This window comes from Bombina bombina, chromosome 6, assembly GCF_027579735.1.
Source record: "Bombina bombina isolate aBomBom1 chromosome 6, aBomBom1.pri, whole genome shotgun sequence".
NCBI classification, from domain to species: Eukaryota; Metazoa; Chordata; class Amphibia; order Anura; family Bombinatoridae; genus Bombina; species Bombina bombina.
The window spans coordinates 556767539-556787084 of NC_069504.1; the positions used below are offsets into that span (position 1 = coordinate 556767539).

Here is a 19546-nt window from a genome sequence, read left to right on the forward strand (position 1 = left end):
AAGGTAACCCTCTAATTTTTTATCCATTGGATCTGAAAAAGCACAGCTATCCTCCACCGGGATAGTGGTACGCTTAGCTAAAGTAGAAACTGCTCCCTCCACCTTAGGGACCGTTTGCCATAAGTCCCGTGTGGTGGCGTCTATTGGAAACATCTTTCTAAATATTGGAGGGGGTGAGAACGGCACACCGGGTCTATCCCACTCCTTAGTAACAATTTCAGTTAGTCTCTTAGGTATAGGAAAAACGTCAGTACTCGCCGGTACCGCAAAGTATTTATCCAACCTACACAATTTCTCTGGTATTGCAACAGTGTTACAATCATTAAGAGCCGCTAAAACCTCCCCTAGTAATACACGGAGGTTCTCCAATTTAAATTTAAAATTTGAAATATCTGAATCCAATCTGTTTGGATCAGAACCATCACCCACAGAATGAAGCTCTCCGTCCTCATGCTCTGCAAGCTGTGACGCAGTATCAGACATGGCCCTAGTATTATCAGCGCACTCTGTTCTCACCCCAGAGTGATCACGCTTGCCTCTTAGTTCTGGTAATTTAGCCAAAACTTCAGTCATAACAGTAGCCATATCTTGTAATGTTATCTGTAATGGCCGCCCAGATGTACTAGGCGCCATAATATCACGCACCTCCCGGGCGGGAGATGCAGGTACTGACACGTGAGGCGAGTTAGTCGGCATAACTCTCCCCTCGCTGTTTGGTGAAATTTGTTCAATTTGTACAGATTGGCTTTTATTTAAAGTAGCATCAATACAGTTAGTACATAAATTTCTATTGGGCTCCACCTTGGCATTGGAACAAATGACACAGATATCTTCCTCTGAATCAGACATGTTTAACACACTAGCAATAAACTTGCAACTTGGTTACAATCTTATTTAACAAAAACGTACTGTGCCTCAAAGAAGCACTAAACGATTAAATGACAGTTGAAATAATGAACTGAAAGACAGTTATAGCATCAATCCTTAAAAACAACACAACTTTTAGCAAAGGTTTGTTCCCATTAGTAAAGTAACAATAATTAAATTTGAAACATAAAAATTACAGAGCAACGTTTTTAATCACAGTCAATATATAAGTCTCACAGCTCTGCTGAGAGAATCTACCTCCCTCCAAAGAAGTTTGAAGACCCCTGAGTTCTGTTAGAGATGAACCGGATCATGCAGGAAATACAAGAGTAACTGACTGGAAATTTTTGATGCGTAGCAAAGAGCGCCAAAAACGGCCCCTCCCCCTCACACACAGCAGTGAGAGAGAAACGAAACTGTCACAATTAAAACAAGCAACTGCCAAGTGGAAAAATAATGCCCAAATATTTATTCACTCAGTACCTCAGAAAATGCAAACGATTCTACATTCCAGCAAAAACGTTTAACATAATAAATACCTATTAAAAGGTTTAATGTACTTTTAACAGAGTAATTCCGGTGAAATACCATCCCCAGAATACTGAAGTGTAGAATATACATACATGTCATTATAACGGTATGGCAGGATTTTCTCATCAATTCCATTCAGAAAATAAAAACTGCTACATACCTCAATGCAGATTCATCTGCCCGCTGTCCCCTGATCTGAAGCTTTTACCTCCCTCAGATGGCCGAAAAACAGCAATATGATCTTAACTACTCCGGTTAAAATCATAGTAAAAACTCTGGTAGATTCTTCTTCAAACTCTGCCAGAGAGGCAATAACACGCTCCGGTGCTATTGTAAAATAACAAACTTTTGATTGAAGTTATAAAAACTAAGTATAATCACCATAGTCCTCTCACACATCCTATCTAGTCTTTGGGTGCAAGAGAATGACTGGGAGTGACGTAGAGGGGAGGAGCTATATGCAGCTCTGCTGGGTGAATCCTCTTGCATTTCCTGTTGGGGAGGAGTTATATCCCAGAAGTAATGATGACCCGTGGACTGATCACACATAACAGAAGAAATAAGTAAAACAGTAAAAAGATGACAATGTTGCCAGAGCTCCGTATCATTCTTTGTATATTTGCTATTTGATGTGTTGCTCAGTAGGTGATTCAGAAAAAAAAATGTCTTAATTAATAAGTGTATCTTTGTGATATCCTTGTGTAAGCAGATTTAGATGAATCGATAAATATCTCCCTTAGTTCAAATCCGGTGAAATTAAGTGTAGAAAAAAGACATTGTCTACCTTGTGTAAACGGTTGAGTTAAATAAAAGGTAATTTAATACCAAGTGAAAGTCCTTTTGAGAGTTTAAGAAAATCGTGAAGTAGTGTTGATAATAGTAGTTCCTGACCGGTCAGGTATTTTAAGATGAGTATCGTCAATCCCTGTGCAGGCTTAGCGGTTAGGTTTCAGCTGTGTGGCAGACTTACCTAGCTGTGTGTACTCCGCGCCAACGGCGTTCTCCATGTGTGGCGGGATACTTACAGCGTCTTCACTGTCTCAGTTTTGCAGCCTGGTCATCTGACCTTGGTATCGCCTATCAGAGGATCGTTTCCACGGAAACTCCTTTTGGAATGTTTTAACCTCCGTTATCTTCAAAAAGTAGGTGCTGCTATTCCTTATATGTAGGTAGAGTCCACAAGTCAAACTTCTACGCGTTTCGGCACTTGGATGCCTTTATCTTGTTAAAGGCATCCAGCTGAAACCTAACCGCTAAGCCTGCACAGGGATCCGACGATACTCATCTTAAAATACCTGACCGGTCAGGAACTACTATTATCAACACTACTTCACGATTTTCTTAAACTCTCAAAAGGACTTTCACTTGGTATTAACTTTTATTTAACTCAACCGTTTACAAAAGGTGGACAATTTATTTTTTTTACACTTAATTTCACCGGATTTGAACTAAGGGAGATATTTATCGATTCATCTAAATCTGCTTACACAAGGTTATCACAAAGATACACTTACTATATATATTGATACAATTGTATCTTATACTCGTTCTGAGATATTGTACTTTTTTATGCTTTGGTGGCTTAATATAAGCCTAATCTTCTTTTATATGTTAAACGGCTTAACAGAATTGTCATAGCTTACTTTAGTAAATATAATATATGCATCAAGGATAGACATATGCTCTATATGTTGTGGCCACAACTATATTCTTCTTTATTTGGTTTCTATTTTTTTATTGCTTTTTTAAACCAAGTATTATATTACTCTGTTTAGGGTTAATAAACCTTTTTATGCAATTGAAATGAATGCGATTTAAACAGATATTATTTAGGAAAATTATTCAATTTTATTAAATTCTACATCCTCAGCTTTCATTAGAGCCACTCATTCTTTTCTGTCCTTATTCAATTTTAACCGTGTAGAGAGATCACGGTTTAATTTATGAGAGGCTAAGAGGATTAGACGAAGTCCAGATACTATATTAATATATCTATGCATATTGTACTGCTAATTTTATATGTGCTTTCAGTATTATTCTGTCACCCTTGTCATGTGAATGTATGGCTTTTTCTTTGTAACCTCAATAATAATTAAAAACAAACAAACAAACCAAAGCTTAGGATAATTATTAAACCCAGAAGAAAGGTTCAGTCAGATGAATGAGTAGAACATTCATGCTATAAGCAGCTAGGGAAAAATTAATAGAAATCAAAATATTTATTTTAAAGGAACATATACAAAAAAGAACCCCCCCCCCCCCACACACACACAAACTATACCGGTTTCAAATGTGTATTTAACCCCTTAATGACCACAATGTACCCTGTATGTCACTGGTCGTTAAGGGTTTTTTCAGGACATAATAGCACAAGTCTAGCAAGAACACGCTATTAATCCCCTCCCTCCAGCAGGCTTTGTGGAATAGAGCAGTCTCAACGCTGGTGACAAGACCGCGCTATAAAACAATCAAGTCCCAAAAAAAGGCCAGCGACATACAGGGTACGTCGCTGGTCCTTAAGGGGTTAAATATGCACAGTGCATTAGCATTTTAAACACAGTACTTGCTCAGAGAGCCTAAGGTGTTTATATCATCTGGTAATGACTCAATTTGTTAAAGTGATGGTAAAGCAGGGTGGAAAAAAATCAAATATTTAAAATAAAAAAAATGCTAAAGATAGTTTCTATTCAAGGTACATTTTAATCCAAAGCATCCTGAAAAATAGATTTGTTTTTAATTATATAGCAAGATGCTCTACATTCATGGCTGTAATGTATAGACAAATTGTCCAAAGGTTTCTGTCAGATAATTTTGAACAATTCTTCTATCATGAAGATATCACATATTATTGGTTTTGTAGTTCTCAAAACTGTGAATTTGTATCTGCAGAACATGCCCCTTCTTCCCAGTCAAAATGTTACAGAATTAACATACTGAGTTGATAAATAGACCTTAAAGGGACATACATTGTGAAATCCACCCTGATCACGTCCAACTAATAGGTTCTGAAACTTTGAAAAGGGATGAATCAAACCAGAGATTAAAAAGCACACACAATGTGTCAAATAATTATTTTCCAGAATGATGTATCTTACCTGTGTACTAGATCTGCGCTTCTTCTTATCAGGACTTCCTAGCAGCACAACTGGTCTAACTAACCCATCAAAGTCACTTTCGTCTCCTAATGGAGAAAGAGAAAAAAACCTCAAGTAAGTTTACAGTACAAGAGGAAATAAAAGTAAATTGGGCACTGCTTTCAGGGACAAGTTTCTTCATATGAAGTACTGAAGGATAAGGCCTATAAGGTTACAGAAATTATATTTTATAATGGGCTACAAAAGAAAACCAGATTTACCCTCACCAATAAATCAAATTTCTTTACATTATAAAGTATTTTAGATGCGAAAACTGGTTTGCTGAATTAAATATTTTTTTGGGGTGTTGTGCATAGATAGATGCCATGGAAGTTGCATGTGTTTGTAGCTATCTTTTGCTATTGTTTGTAGGCAATAGAGCTCTTCTAACAAAGGATACCCTATTTAATACAATATGCAGTAGTGATAGCCTAATTAGCTTGGGTGTAAAATAGAGAAGTACAAGAATGTGGTCTCTGTAATTTATTCCCATATTCCAGAATTGAGTACCTTGGGGCATTTCCAACATATTTAAAAACATTATCTGCCCCACAATTCCTTAAAAGGGACAGTATACAGTCATTTTCATATAACTAAATGTAATAGACACTACTATAAAGAATAAGATGCACAGATACTGATATAAAAATCCAGTATAAAACTGTTTGAAAACTTATTTAGAAGCTGTCAGTTTGGCTCTGTTGAAAAGGTAGGTGTAAAGCCCACTGCAAGTGGGAAATAAGACACTCCCCCCTTCTTTTGCATATGAAAAGACCCTTTACACAAACAGGAGCAAGCTGCAGAAGATAGCTGATGGTATTCACATACAACTTTGGGGCTTGGTTAGGTGTCTGAAAATCAGAGCAATGTTATTTAAAAATAAGCAAAACTAAACATTTAAAAAAACAAACAAAAAAAAAAAAACAACTTTGTGGTTTATATAAATAGATCATATACAAAATATTTATGCAAAGAAAAAATATAATTTATGCTTACCTGATAAATTCATTTCTCCTGTAGTGTAGTCAGTCCACGGGTCATCCATTACTTATGGGATTATATCTCCTCCCTAACAGGAAGTGCAAGAGGATCACCCAAGCAGAGCTGCTATATAGCTCCTCCCCTCTACGTCATATCCAGTCATTCGACCAAAACCAAACGAGAAAGGAGAAACTATAGGGTGCAGTGGTGACTGGAGTTTAATTAAAATTTAGACCTGCCGTAAAAAACAGGGCGGGCCGTGGACTGACTACACTACAGGAGAAATGAATTTATCAGGTAAGCATAAATTATATTTTCTCCTGTTAAGTGTAGTCAGTCCACGGGTCATCCATTACTTATGGGATACCAATACCAAAGCTAAAAGTACACGGATGACGGGAGGGACAGGCAGGATCCACTGCCTGTAGAACCTTTCTCCCAAAAACAGCCTCCGAAGAAGCAAAAGTGTCAAATTTGTAAAATTTTGAAAAAGTGTGAAGTGAAGACCAAGTTGCAGCCTTGCAAATCTGTTCAACAGAGGCCTCATTCTTAAAGGCCCAGGTGGAAGCCACAGCTCTAGTAGAATGAGCCGTAATCCTTTCAGGAGGCTGCTGTCCAGCAGTCTCATAGGCTAAACGTATTATGCTACGAAGCCAAAAAGAGAGAGGTAGCCGAAGCTTTTTGACCTCTCCTCTGTCCAGAATAAACAACAAACAGGGAAGAAGTTTGACGAAAATCTTTAGTTGCCTGCAAATAAAATTTCAGGGCACGGACGACGTCCAGATTGTGCAGAAGTCGTTCCTTCTTTGAAGAAGGGTTAGGGCACAATGATGGAACAACAATCTCTTGATTGATATTCTTGTTAGTGACTACCTTAGGTAAGAACCCAGGTTTAGTACGCAGAACTACCTTGTCTGAATGAAAAATCAGATAAGGAGAATCACAATGTAAGGCCGATAACTCAGAGACTCTTCGAGCCGAGGAAATAGCCATTAAAAACAGAACTTTCCAAGATAACAGCTTGATATCAATGGAATGAAGGGGTTCAAACGGAACACCTTGCAGAACGTTAAGAATTAAGTTTAAGCTCCACGGCGGAGCAACAGTCTTAAACACAGGCTTAATCCTAGCCAAAGCCTGACAAAAAGCCTGAACGTCTGGAACTTTTGCCAGACGTTTGTGTAAAAGGATAGACAGAGCTGAAATCTGTCCCTTTAACGAACTAGCAGATAAACCCTTTTCTAAACCTTCTTGTAGAAAAGACAATATCCTAGGAATCCTAACCTTACTCCATGAGTAACTCTTGGATTCGCACCAATATAAGTATTTACGCCATATTTTATGGTAAATTTTCCTGGTAACAGGTTTCCTAGCCTGTATTAAGGTATCAATCACTGACTCCGAGAATCCCCGCTTTGATAGAATCAAGCGTTCAATCTCCATGCAGTCAGCCTCAGAGAAATTAGATTTGGATGTTTGAAAGGACCCTGAATCAGAAGGTCCTGTCTCAGAGGCAGAGACCATGGTGGACAGGACGACATGTCCACTAGATCTGCATACCAGGTCCTGCGTGGCCACGCAGGCGCTATTAGAATCACTGATGCTCTCTCCTGTTTGATCCTGGCAATCAATCGAGGAAGCATCGGGACAGGTGGAAACACATAAGCCATGTTGAAGACCCAAGGTGCTGTCAGAGCATCTATTAGTACCGCTCCCGGGTCCCTGGATCCGCAACAAGGAAGCCTTGCGTTCTGGCGAGACGCCATGAGATCCAGATCTGGTTTGCCCCAATGATGAAGCAGTTGGGCAAACACCTCCAGATGAAGTTCCCACTCCCCCGGATGAAAGGTCTGGCGACTTAGAAAATCCGCCTCCCAGTTCTCCACGCCTGGGATGTGGATCGCTGACAGGTGGCAAGAGTGAGACTCTGCCCAGCGAATTATCTTTGAGACTTCCATCATCGCTAGGGAACTCCTTGTTCCTCCTTGATGGTTGATGTAAGCCACAGTCGTGATGTTGTCCGACTGAAACCTGATGAACCTCAGAGTTGCTAACTGAGGCCAAGCCAGAAGAGCATTGAAAATTGCTCTTAATTCCAGAATGTTTATTGGAAGGAGTCTCTCCTCCTGAGTCCATGATCCCTGAGCCTTCAGAGAATTCCATACTACGCCCCAACCTAGAAGGCTGGCGTCTGTTGTTACAATCGTCCAATCTGGCCTGCGGAAGGGCATCCCCTTGGACAGATGTGGCCGAGAAAGCCACCATAGAAGAGAATCTCTGGTCTCTTGATCCAGATTTAGCAGAGGGGACAAATCTGAATAATCCCCATTCCACTGACTTAGCATGCACAATTGCAGCGGTCTGAGATGCAGGCGCGCAAAAGGTACTATGTCCATTGCCGCTACCATTAAGCCGATTACCTCCATGCACTGAGCCACTGACGGGTGTTGAATGGAATGAAGGACACGGCAAGCATTTAGAAGTTTTGATAACCTGTCCTCCGTCAGGTAAATTTTCATTTCTACAGAATCTATAAGAGTCCCTAAGAAGGGAACTCTTGTGAGTGGCAATAGAGAACTCTTTTCTACGTTCACCTTCCACCCATGCGACCTTAGAAATGCCAGAACTAACTCTGTATGAGACTTGGCAGTCTGGAAACTTGACGCTTGTATCAGAATGTCGTCTAGGTACGGAGCTACCGCTATGCCTCGCGGTCTTAGTACCGCCAGAAGAGAGCCCAGAACCTTTGTAAAGATTCTTGGAGCCGTAGCTAACCCGAAGGGAAGAGCTACAAACTGGTAATGCCTGTTTAGGAAGGCAAATCTTAGATACCGGTAATGATCCTTGTGAATCGGTATGTGAAGGTAGGCATCCTTTAAATCCACTGTGGTCATGTACTGACCCTCTTGGATCATGGGTAAGATGGTTCGAATAGTTTCCATTTTGAACGATGGAACTCTTAGGAATTTGTTTAGGATCTTTAAGTCCAAGATTGGTCTGAAGGTTCCCTCTTTTTTGGGAACCACAAACAGATTTGAATAGAATCCTTGCCCGTGTTCCGACCGCGGAACTGGCTGGATCACTCCCATTAGTAAGAGGTCTTGTACACAGCGTAGAAACGCCTCTTTCTTTATCTGGTTTGCTGATAACCTTGAAAGATGAAATCTCCCTTGTGGAGGAGAAGCTTTGAAGTCCAGAAGATATCCCTGAGATATGATCTCCAACGCCCAGGGATCCTGGACATCTCTTGCCCAAGCCTGGGCGAAGAGAGAAAGTCTGCCCCCCACTAGATCCATTTCCGGATCGGGGGCCCTCACTTCATGCTGTCTTAGGGGCAGCAGCAGGTTTTCTGGCCTGCTTGCCCTTGTTCCAGGACTGGTTAGGTTTCCAGCCCTGTCTGTAGCGAGCAACAGTTCCTTCCTGTCTTGGAGCGGAGGAAGTTGATGCTGCTCCTGCCTTGAAGTTACGAAAGGCACGAAAATTAGACTGTTTAGCCCTTGGTTTGGCCCTGTCTTGAGGCAGGGCATGGCCCTTACCTCCAGTAATATCAGCGATAATTTCTTTCAAACCGGGCCCGAATAATGTCTGCCCTTTGAAAGGAATATTAAGCAATTTAGATTTAGAAGTCACATCAGCTGACCAGGATTTAAGCCACAGCGCTCTACGTGCTTGAATGGCGAATCCGGAGTTCTTAGCCGTAAGTTTGGTTAAGTGTACTACGGCATCAGAAATAAATGAATTAGCTAGCTTAAGGGCTTTAAGCTTGTTCATAATCTCATCCAATGGAGCTGTGCTAAGGGTCTCTTCCAGAGACTCAAACCAGAATGCCGCCGCAGCAGTGACAGGCGCAATGCATGCAAGGGGTTGTAATATAAAACCTTGCTGAACAAACATTTTCTTAAGGTAACCCTCTAACTTTTTATCCATTGGATCTGAAAAAGCACAGCTATCCTCCACCGGGATAGTGGTGCGCTTAGCCAGAGTAGAAACTGCTCCCTCCACCTTAGGGACCGTCTGCCATAGGTCCGATGTGGTGGCGTCTATTGGAAACATTTTTCTAAATATAGGAGGGGGTGAAAAAGGCACACCGGGTCTATCCCACTCCTTTTTAACAATTTCTGTAAGCCTTTTAGGTATAGGAAAAACGTCAGTACACGCCGGTACCGCAAAATATTTATCCAGCCTACATACTTTCTCTGGAATTGCAACCGTGTTACAATCATTCAGAGCCGCTAATACCTCCCCTAGTAATACACGGAGGTTCTCAAGCTTAAATTTAAAATTTGAAATGTCTGAATCCAGTTTACTTGGATCAGACCCGTCACCCACAGAATGAAGCTCTCCGTCCTCATGTTCTGCAAATTGTGACGCAGTATCAGACATGGCTCTATTATTATCAGCGCACTCTGTTCTTACTCCAGAGTGATCGCGTTTACCTCTTAATTCTGGCAATTTAGATAGTACTTCAGTCATAACATTAGCCATGTCTTGCAAAGTGATTTGTATGGGCAGCCCTGATGTACTTGGCGCCACAATATCACGCACCTCCTGAGCGGGAGGCGAAGGTACTGACACGTGAGGAGAGTTAGTCGGCATAACTTCCCCCTCGTTGTCTGGTGATATTTTTTTCACATATAAAGTTTGACTTTTATTCAAAGTAACATCTATACATTGAGTGCACAAATTTCTATTGGGCTCCACATTGGCCTTTAAACATAGTGAACAAACAGTTTCATCTGTGTCAGACATGTTTAAACAGACTAGCAATAACACTAGCAAGCTTGGAAAAAAACTTTTAAATAAATTTACAAGCTATATAAAAAACGCTACTGCGCCTTTAAGAAACATAAAAATGTGACACAGTTGAATTAACAATGAACCAAATATGTTAAAACAATCAAATTTTAACAGAAAATGTATAAAGTTAGCAGAGAATTGCACCCACAAGCAAAAGGATGATTAACCCCTTAATACCCAAAACGGATAACAGTTGAAATAATAAACGTTTTTTATCACAGTCAAATACACTGTCACAGGTCTGCTGTGACTGATTACCTCCCTCAAAACTAGTTTTGGAGACCCCTGGGCTCTGTAGAGACGTCCTGGATCATGGAGGAAGAAATAGGAAGACTGTGACTAAATTTTTACTGCGCAATAAAGCGCTAAAATAGGCCCCTCCCACTCATATTACAACAGTGGGGAAGCTCAGTAAACTGTTTTTATTCAGAAACAAAGGACAGCCATGTGGTAAAAATCATGCCCATAAAGTTTTATCACCAAGCACCTCAGAAAAAACGATTAACATGCCAGTAAACGTTTTAAAATTGAAAATTATGAAGTGTTATTAATAAGCCTGCTGCTAGTCGCTTTCACTGCAGTGCAGGCTCAAATATTACTTTAATATAGACAGTATTTTCTTAGTGAAATTCAATTCCCCAGAAATACCTCAGAGTATACATACATACATATCAGCCTGATACCAGTCGCTACTACTGCATTTAAGGCTGCACTTACATTACATAGGTATTAGCAGTATTTTCTCAGTCAATTCCATTCCTTAGAAAATAATTTACTGCACATACCTCCTTGCAGGTGGGCCCTGCATGCTATCCCCTGTTCTGAAGTTACCTCACTCCTCAGAATGGCCGAGAACAGCAAGTGGATCTTAGTTACGACCACTAAGATCATAGACAAACTCAGGTAGATTCTTCTTCTAATGCTGCCTGAGAAGAAACACACTCCGGTGCCGTTTAAAATAACAAACTTTTGATTGAAATAAAAACTAAGTTTAACACACCACAGTCCTCTCACAAGTCCTATCTTTAGTTAGGTGCAAGAGAATGACTGGATATGACGTAGAGGGGAGGAGCTATATAGCAGCTCTGCTTGGGTGATCCTCTTGCACTTCCTGTTAGGGAGGAGATATAATCCCATAAGTAATGGATGACCCGTGGACTGACTACACTTAACAGTAGAAAATGAGTGTATAATGTCCCTTTAATTTTACAGTGGTGAGCAGGTATATAGATTTTAAACTAAGAGGAGAAAGGTACCTCCTCACAACAAAATTTAAAAGGACAGTCTAGTTAAAAATGTTTATTGTTTAAAAGATAACCACTTTATTACCCATTCCCCAGATTTGCATAAAGAACACGTTATATTATTATACTTTTTACCTCTGTGATTACCTTGTAACTAACGCCTCTGCAGACTGCCACCTTGTCTCTGTTTTTGACAGATTTGCATTTTAGCCAACCAGTGCTGACTCAAATAACTCCATGGGAGTGAGCACTATGTGATATAGATAGATTATATATATCATACATAAAGTAGTGCTGGCTAGCTGTGAATAACTGTCAAAATGCACTGAGATAAGAGGCAGCCTTCAAGGGATTAGGAATTAGCATATGCACCTGCCTAGGTTTAGCTTTCAATAAAGAATAGCAGGAGAAGAAAGGCAAATTTGATGATAAAAGAAAATTAGAAAGTTGTTTAAAAATTACATACCCTATCTGAATCATGAAAGTTTAATTTTGACTAGACTGTCCTTTTAAAATGTCTAGAAATCTAGAAGGAACAGACAATTTGGCAGTATTTTTAAATATACATTGTGCCAGTCGGCGCCTGTTAAGAGAATACCCATCTCTCATGCTCACCTATATTTGTAGGAGGGTAGAGAGTCTGGATCAGGAGTGGCAAGTATAACACAGAATGGGCACTGAACAGTTTATAAGACAATGTGACAGTGTGAATGAGGTTCTGTCTATGTTTGTTTCATTACTATTGAGTTCCTGAAAATGAATGTACCAGAGTAATTTGTGCCAGAAGCTAGAGGGGAATGTAAACAGTGTTGTACCTTCAGTCTACCCATTTCCAAATAGTTACATTGAACTGACTCAAGCAGAAAGAGGGGTGTTTGTAGTACAGATACAGTGCTACATGAATATCTAACATTTCTGGCTTATTAGTAGAAGCATTTAATAAATGTACTGACATACATTTGCAAGAATGCTTCTTTTGAAAGTTATGACTAAAATTTACCAGGAATGCAAGCTGCTACCAATAACATCATAGGTCAAACATACATAGTGCATGTATTGCAAAAAAAAAAGCAAAATTTGTTTAAAGGGACATTGAACCCAAATTTTTTCTAATTTACTCCAAGAATGTAAGTTTAGATGCCGGCCCATTTTTGGTGAGCAACCTGGGTTGTCCTTGCTGATTGGACAGCACCAATAAACACATGCTGTCCACGGATCTGACCCAAAAATTTGCTGGCTCCTTAGCTTAGATGCCTTCTTTTTAAATTAAGATAACAAAAGAGCGAAGAAAAAATGATAATAGAAGTAAATTAGAAAGTTGCTTAAAATGGCATTCAATCTGAATCATGTAAGAAAATATATTTATTGCGCATATGACAAAAAGGATGCAAACATTTTTGCTTGATTTAAATCAAGTTACCCAAGAAGTGGTTAGATGAATGGTATTTTTGTTTACCTCAGTACTTTAAGCATATTTGTTAAATACTGGAAAAATTTTATACAAACGCTGAGTTTTCAGATAGATTGGCAATAGTTTTAATGAGAATTGTAACAGCTGTTTCAAATACATAAATAAACATGAAGGAACAGTTTCCCATACATTTAATAATCTTCAGTAAGTATAACAAGTAATTGGAACATATTAAGGAAAACATATTGCAGTACAGTGACCCTGTATACCTCTGATTCTAGGTACCATGACAGTTTTCAATTTTGTGACCAAACATGGAGCCATCAAGAAGACTTGTCCCCCTCCCTATTGCAAATATAATACAATAACTATATTTTTATACAAAAAGAGACAAGAAGGCACTACGATGGCACAGTATATTCAGTTCAAATATATTCAACTCACCAGGCACACAGAGGAAATATACTCACAATTTCCTAAGTACTATACAAGTGCAATACTCGCAGTCTGGCCAAATTAAGAGCAACCACAGCTAGCTCCCTCCGGTACTACTACAGTGATGATCTTGAGCGTACTCCTTATTGAGCTTGTAATGATGTATCATATGCTCAAAGAAATAATGACTCAATAGGTCTATAGCACTGGTAAATCCTAGTGTTTCAAAACCGCTAGGATTTACCATCACACTTTAATGAATTTGACATACTGGGACAGACAAGTTAGGACATGAAAGTCAGAATTAAATTTGCACGGTCAGATAAAAAAATAATTTTTAAATACTCAAATTTATTTCCACTATCAAACCATACCTGCATAGACTCAGGAGCTGCAATGCAATACTGGGAGCTAGTTGGCGATTAATGACTACACACAATTGTCTCTTGTCATTGGCTCAGATGTTTTCAGCTAGTTAGCAAGCTGCCCTGGAGCTACATTTTGATGATATGTTTAATCACAGCATTTTTGTTTTGTACTTTTATGTTTCTTTAATTTCATTGTAAAATGTGTTACAATGTGTATTTGTTGCAAAGAAAGATTTTAACATTTTCACACCCTGTGAGAGAAAATCACACAAACACTATTTAACCTCTTTGTTCCTGCAACAGCCACAAACCCAGGGTTTAACATCTTGGTTTCCAGTAACGAGCACACACACAAAAGCACTAGTTAACTCCTTTATTGCTGCTATACCAAAACAGCAGTGATTTCAGTACACACACACATGCAGCTCCTTTATTGCTACTATACCAAAACAGCAGTGATTTCAGTACTTACACACATGCAGCTCCTTTATTGCTGCTATACCAAACCAGCAGTGATTTCAGTACATACACACATGCAGCTCCTTTATTGCTGCTATACCAAAACAGCAGTGATTTCAGTACATGCACACATGCAGCTCCTTTATTGCTGCTATACAAAACAGCAGTGATTTCAGTACACACACACATGCAGCTCCTTTATTGAGCTATACCAAAACAGCAGTGATTTCAATACATACACACATGCAGCTCCTTTATTGCTGCTATACCAAAACAGCAGTGATTTCAATACATACACACATGCAGCTCCTTTATTGCTGCTATACCAAAACAGCAGTGATTTCAGTACACACACACATGCAGCTCCTTTATTGCTGCTATACCAAAACAGCAGTGATTTCAGTACACATACACATGCAGCTCCTTTATTGCTGCTATACCAAAACAGCAGTGATTTCAATACATACACACATGCAGCTCCTTTATTGCTGCTATACCAAAACAGCAGTGATTTCAATACATACACACATGCAGCTCCTTTATTGCTGCTATACCAAAACAGCAGTGATTTCAATACATACACACATGCAGCTCCTTTATTGAGCTATACCAAAACAGCAGTGATTTCAATACATACACACATGCAGCTCCTTTATTGAGCTATACCAAAACAGCAGTGATTTCAGTACCTACACACATGCAGCAGTTAACCTACTTGATTGCCCTGCTTACCTCCTTGTGTCCAGTGACAGCTGCTGTACACAGGGTATTGAAGGGGAAGGAGGGCAGTGCTTAGTTTGGATGCTGGAAGGAGTGACAAATGATTATGACAGAGCCCATAGAAAAGAGGAACAGAGCAGCTCTGGCTTCTGCACCTCTCCCCAAGTGTCATACTTCAGCAAAATGACATTTTCCTGGGCACTAAGGCCTTTTCTTGAAGGCTGCATTTTGTCCAGTAATTGTCAAAACTTTCTTTAGTAGATAAAGGTCTTCCGACTTCATGTTGAGTAATTTGAACATTGGTACTCAAACAGTTTATATACATAAACAAATATACATACACACACACACTATAGTTTAGGAATAAAATTACCATTTTTTTTAAATCAGCATTTTTCAAGTCCCTATCTAAAACATTTTTTTTAAAAAAATAGAAAATTGAATACTAAACTTGAATTGCCCCCTTACTAAGCCTGCAAGTGGGAGGACTCTTCAAGTCTATATTTATTATGTGGAAAATGATTATGAGTCACGCACAACTTATTTAAGTAGCTTGGAGGCGTCACACTCCAGTTTGTACAGAATTAAACTGTATTTTCAAAGACAGCAGTAAATGTACTACTTCCATTCCCACTATAGTAGAGTTTTGAAGGGTGACATTGAAAATATGCACATTTCAAATTAAACTCAACCTATTTTTGCAGACTATCTGGTCTTCCCCATTGCACCATTTAGCCGCATTTTTAAAGTAGGCTGTAGGTGATAAAACCAAATAGATTATGTATTTCCCCAAATCATTACCCTGTGCTCTTCACCATAGAGAAAAGGAAATACTGAAATACTAAACATATGGGCAGTATAACGTCTGTCTCTGTCGTATCAATGAGAACACAAGAGTGCTATCCTATTGAGGTCAATAGCTCAGTACGGAGAAAAGGCTTCAGAAATAGAATGTATGTGTATTGCTCCTTTCCCAATATGGAAGATTCCTGTTGGTATAACTGCTTAGCAACCCCCTAATATATTGATTACTTTTTAACACACCTTCTTCGTTATGAGATGCTTGTGAAAAAAATAGGAATTCAGTATAATAAAAGACATTATGTGCATTTTTCTATTGACTTTTAAATATAAAGCTTTTATTTCATCTAGATTTCAGATACTTTACTAAAATAACATTCTGTATGATGTCATTTAGTTTATACAATCACATAAAATGTGTTGTTTTTTTTTAAAACTATATTCTTGTCAAAAGCTCAAACAGGATTACAATTAAAGGGATAGAAATGTCAAAACTGAAATGTGTATGGGTGCATTTCAATGTGAAAGCATTTTTGCAATATATTTTTATTAGCAAAAAATGTGTCTAGTAAAAGTTATTACTGTTTTTCTGCGGCATATGCACATATGCTGCCAGTGCCCGTGGGCCAGTATTCAAACACCACACAACTTTGAAGATGCAGACTTGACACTGATTCTCATTATGGTGCAGAAAAAGTGATAAAATATATATGTAGAAAATCTATAGAAGCAATATTTATTGTGCAGGACACAGCACTAATTGGCTAAAATGCAAGTCAATAGATAAGAAATAGCCATGTGATAAGGGGGCTGTCAAAAGCGGCTTAGATACAAGGTAATCACAGAAGTAAAAAGTATTTATATAAGGAGTGTTGGTTATGCAAAACAGGGGAATGAGTATTAAAGGGATTATCTATATTTTTAAATAATACAAATTTTGGAGTAGACTGCCCCTTTAAAGATGGTTTATGGGTCTTACATTAAATTCACCAATCTGTCAGATGTGTTACAAACCAAATAAGCAAAGTTGTTTTTGTTTGCTTTTTATGCATAAGTAAATGCTTTAATCTGCTAAATAATAGGGATGATCAGACCAGCAAACCCTATGAGTTATAAAAGCACACTAATATTACTAATGCAACCATATATACTACAATTAACAGCAGTGGGGGAAGTAAACCTAATGTACAAAAGTTAGGGGGTATGACTGTAGAACAGAAAGTGTCCAACCTCTTCAGGTTGCAAGGAACTCTTATTAAACCTACTAAGTGCAGTGGTGAATAACTGAAAATGCAATTTATTAACAACAACAAATGCAGATATCAAAGGGGAAGTGCTTTACCAGCACAGCAATCCTAAACATAGCCGCAGAGTCAAAAACATATACACTGGCTCCTCCTGTAAGAGAGGAAATAGCCAGTTGCCGAAAAGAGTGGTGACATAGATTGAACACCACTACTATAGAATATGCACATAATTTTTTTCCTAGAATTAAAAAGTTAAAATGTGTGTCTCGAAAATATGGGTTAGTGATCTAACAACAAAAGAAAAGTAGTTTGGGACATGTAGCAAATAAGGAGGCTATGCTAACCATGCCCTATGACGTACTACAAGTTAGACAAGTGAACTGTGGACTCACAGATCCATCGAACCTGGATATAAATATTTCACATTCACCTCTTACAACATGCACAGGTTTACACAACGTAGCCAGGAACTGGGCTATATTTATGAATTACACCAGTTTCAGTTTATACACGGGACTTTCAAGTTAAAGTCAGACAAAAACACAATATATTGATCTTAAACAGGAGCTTGGGGTTCTGCAATAAGTACCCACTAAAAAGATCCTACCACAACCTGTATACAGACCTGCTGTGTCCCACAGAGCTTTATCCATGTGAGCTGCCCTAGGCCCCAGCCTGCTGTGTGCCCTAGGATCCCCTCCCTGAGTGAGCCCGGGCCGGGTTACCTCGAGGTCGCTCACAGAACATTACACACGCACACGTGAAGGCGGAGAACTGAACCTTGGGAGTGCCCGGTGCACCGACTCCCTTCCTTATCCTCCTACTCTCTCCACCCAACAGGGAAACTGCGGGCACTTTGAAAACTTTGGGAGCAGAGCACCCATTCACTCTCTCCTATATAGCTACCTGGAGAAAGGGGGCACGGTGTGGCGGGTCCCGGGGAGAGCATAGTGAGCACGGGGCTGACAGTAGGTATGGAGCTCCCCTGAGCGTGCAGTGGAGGTGAGGAAACCCCCACGTAAGGCAGACGGACGGGGAGGACGTGTGTGTAATGTGCCAGAGCTGTCAGCTGAGTTTCACCCAACAAAGTTATGCTCCCCCATCTAGTGGCCATGATTATGAACTGCAGCTCATGGGGCTAAGTGACTGTAGCTACAAGAGACATAAACTACCCAGCACATAGGAAACTTTTTTTCATGCTAATAAACAATCATCTTTATAATGATGTAGACAGAGTTTACGTGTACAGCAAACACATTGATATAATATTGTTTTGGCTATTTTATTCCCTGCTTGAAGCTATTGGTGATGGATAAATTAGCTATATAGCCTCGTTTTGTTATATGTTTAATTTTGTCGATGGAAAATATAATGCAAACCACTTAACAAATAACAATAAAAAGCGTGGGTGTGTTTTAACCTTTTAAAGCCGTTATGCCGTTCCATTCCGTCATAATTAGACTGGGCTTTAAAGCCGTTATGACGGAATGGAACGTCATAACTAACGGCTGTCCTGAAGCCTTCTGTGCTTCAGGGATTTAATCGCGGTCTGGAGGGCGTTCCTAGGATTGTAGGGACGCCCCCCAGATGCGATCCAATAATTGAAATCTCGCGATCGTATGCACGATCGCGTAGTTTCAATTTGTCTACATCGGAACAGTTGTTCCGATGTAGGCACTTTAACCCTGTCACGAAAGGGTTAATGGCTGATTTAGCCTTTTTTAATCAAACAAATGGCATCTCTAAACCCTCCTAGGTGCCAGTCTTCTTTCTCAGGACCAGATTACAAGCGGAGCACTATCAAGATCACCAGACGGGATAAGATTAGTTCGCAATCTGGTATTACAAGTCAATTGTAAAACAGAATTACAAGACAATGTTTAGCGCAGCTGACATTCCTTTTAGCGCTCCCTATACTTTTAATGGATAGTATGGCCACACTAAATATTGCTCATATTACATATTGGCCCAGATTACAAGTTGTGAGGTACGGCTTTACCGCTAAAAAAATGGCCTTTGAGTGCGTTATGGTCAGTTACTCAGTATTACAAGTCACGCGGTATAGCTCTACCTCAATCGTTATGGCCTATACCACAACGATCCATTCCACATTCAAAGACCTGTAGTTATAGATTTTGCAAAACAAAAAAGTTTCACAAAACCCATAAACTACACTATTAACCCCTAAACCGTCATCCCTCAGCATCACAACTAATGAATAAAGCTATAAACCCCTAAACTGCCATCCCCCCACATCGCAACTCCATAAATATAACCTATTAACCCTAATCCGCCGCCCCCTACATCGCAAATACTAAAATAAACCTATTAACCCCTAGTCCGCCATCCCCCCACATCGCTAACACCTAATTAACCTATTAACACCTAAACCGCTGTCCCCCCACAACAACCTAAATTAAACTATTAACCCCTAAACCTAACACCCCCTAACTTTATATTAAAGTTACATTATAACTAGTACCTTAAAATAAATAAAAACTTACCTGTGAAAAAAAAATAAGTTTAAACTATAAATAAACCTAACATTACA

General features: G+C 39.3%; 1 protein-coding gene across 2 annotated transcripts in view; it reads right to left on the bottom strand.

The window, feature by feature from the left end:
- PYGO1 (pygopus family PHD finger 1) overlaps nucleotides 1-18049 on the bottom strand; it is a 34352-nt gene extending 16303 nt beyond the window's left edge. The window contains exons 1-2 of one of the 2 annotated variants that reach the window (XM_053717500.1): nucleotides 17902-18049; nucleotides 4494-4579 (exon numbers count right to left, since the gene is read on the bottom strand). In XM_053717500.1, coding sequence (XP_053573475.1) covers nucleotides 4494-4579; nucleotides 17902-17944 — 129 coding nt within the window. In that variant the 5' untranslated portion in view covers nucleotides 17945-18049. Of the gene's footprint in view, nucleotides 1-4493; nucleotides 4580-17620; nucleotides 17837-17901 lie in introns of those variants that run through there. The other variant, XM_053717501.1, reaches the window with a different exon arrangement.
- Nucleotides 18050-19546: the final 1497 nt, after the last annotated feature.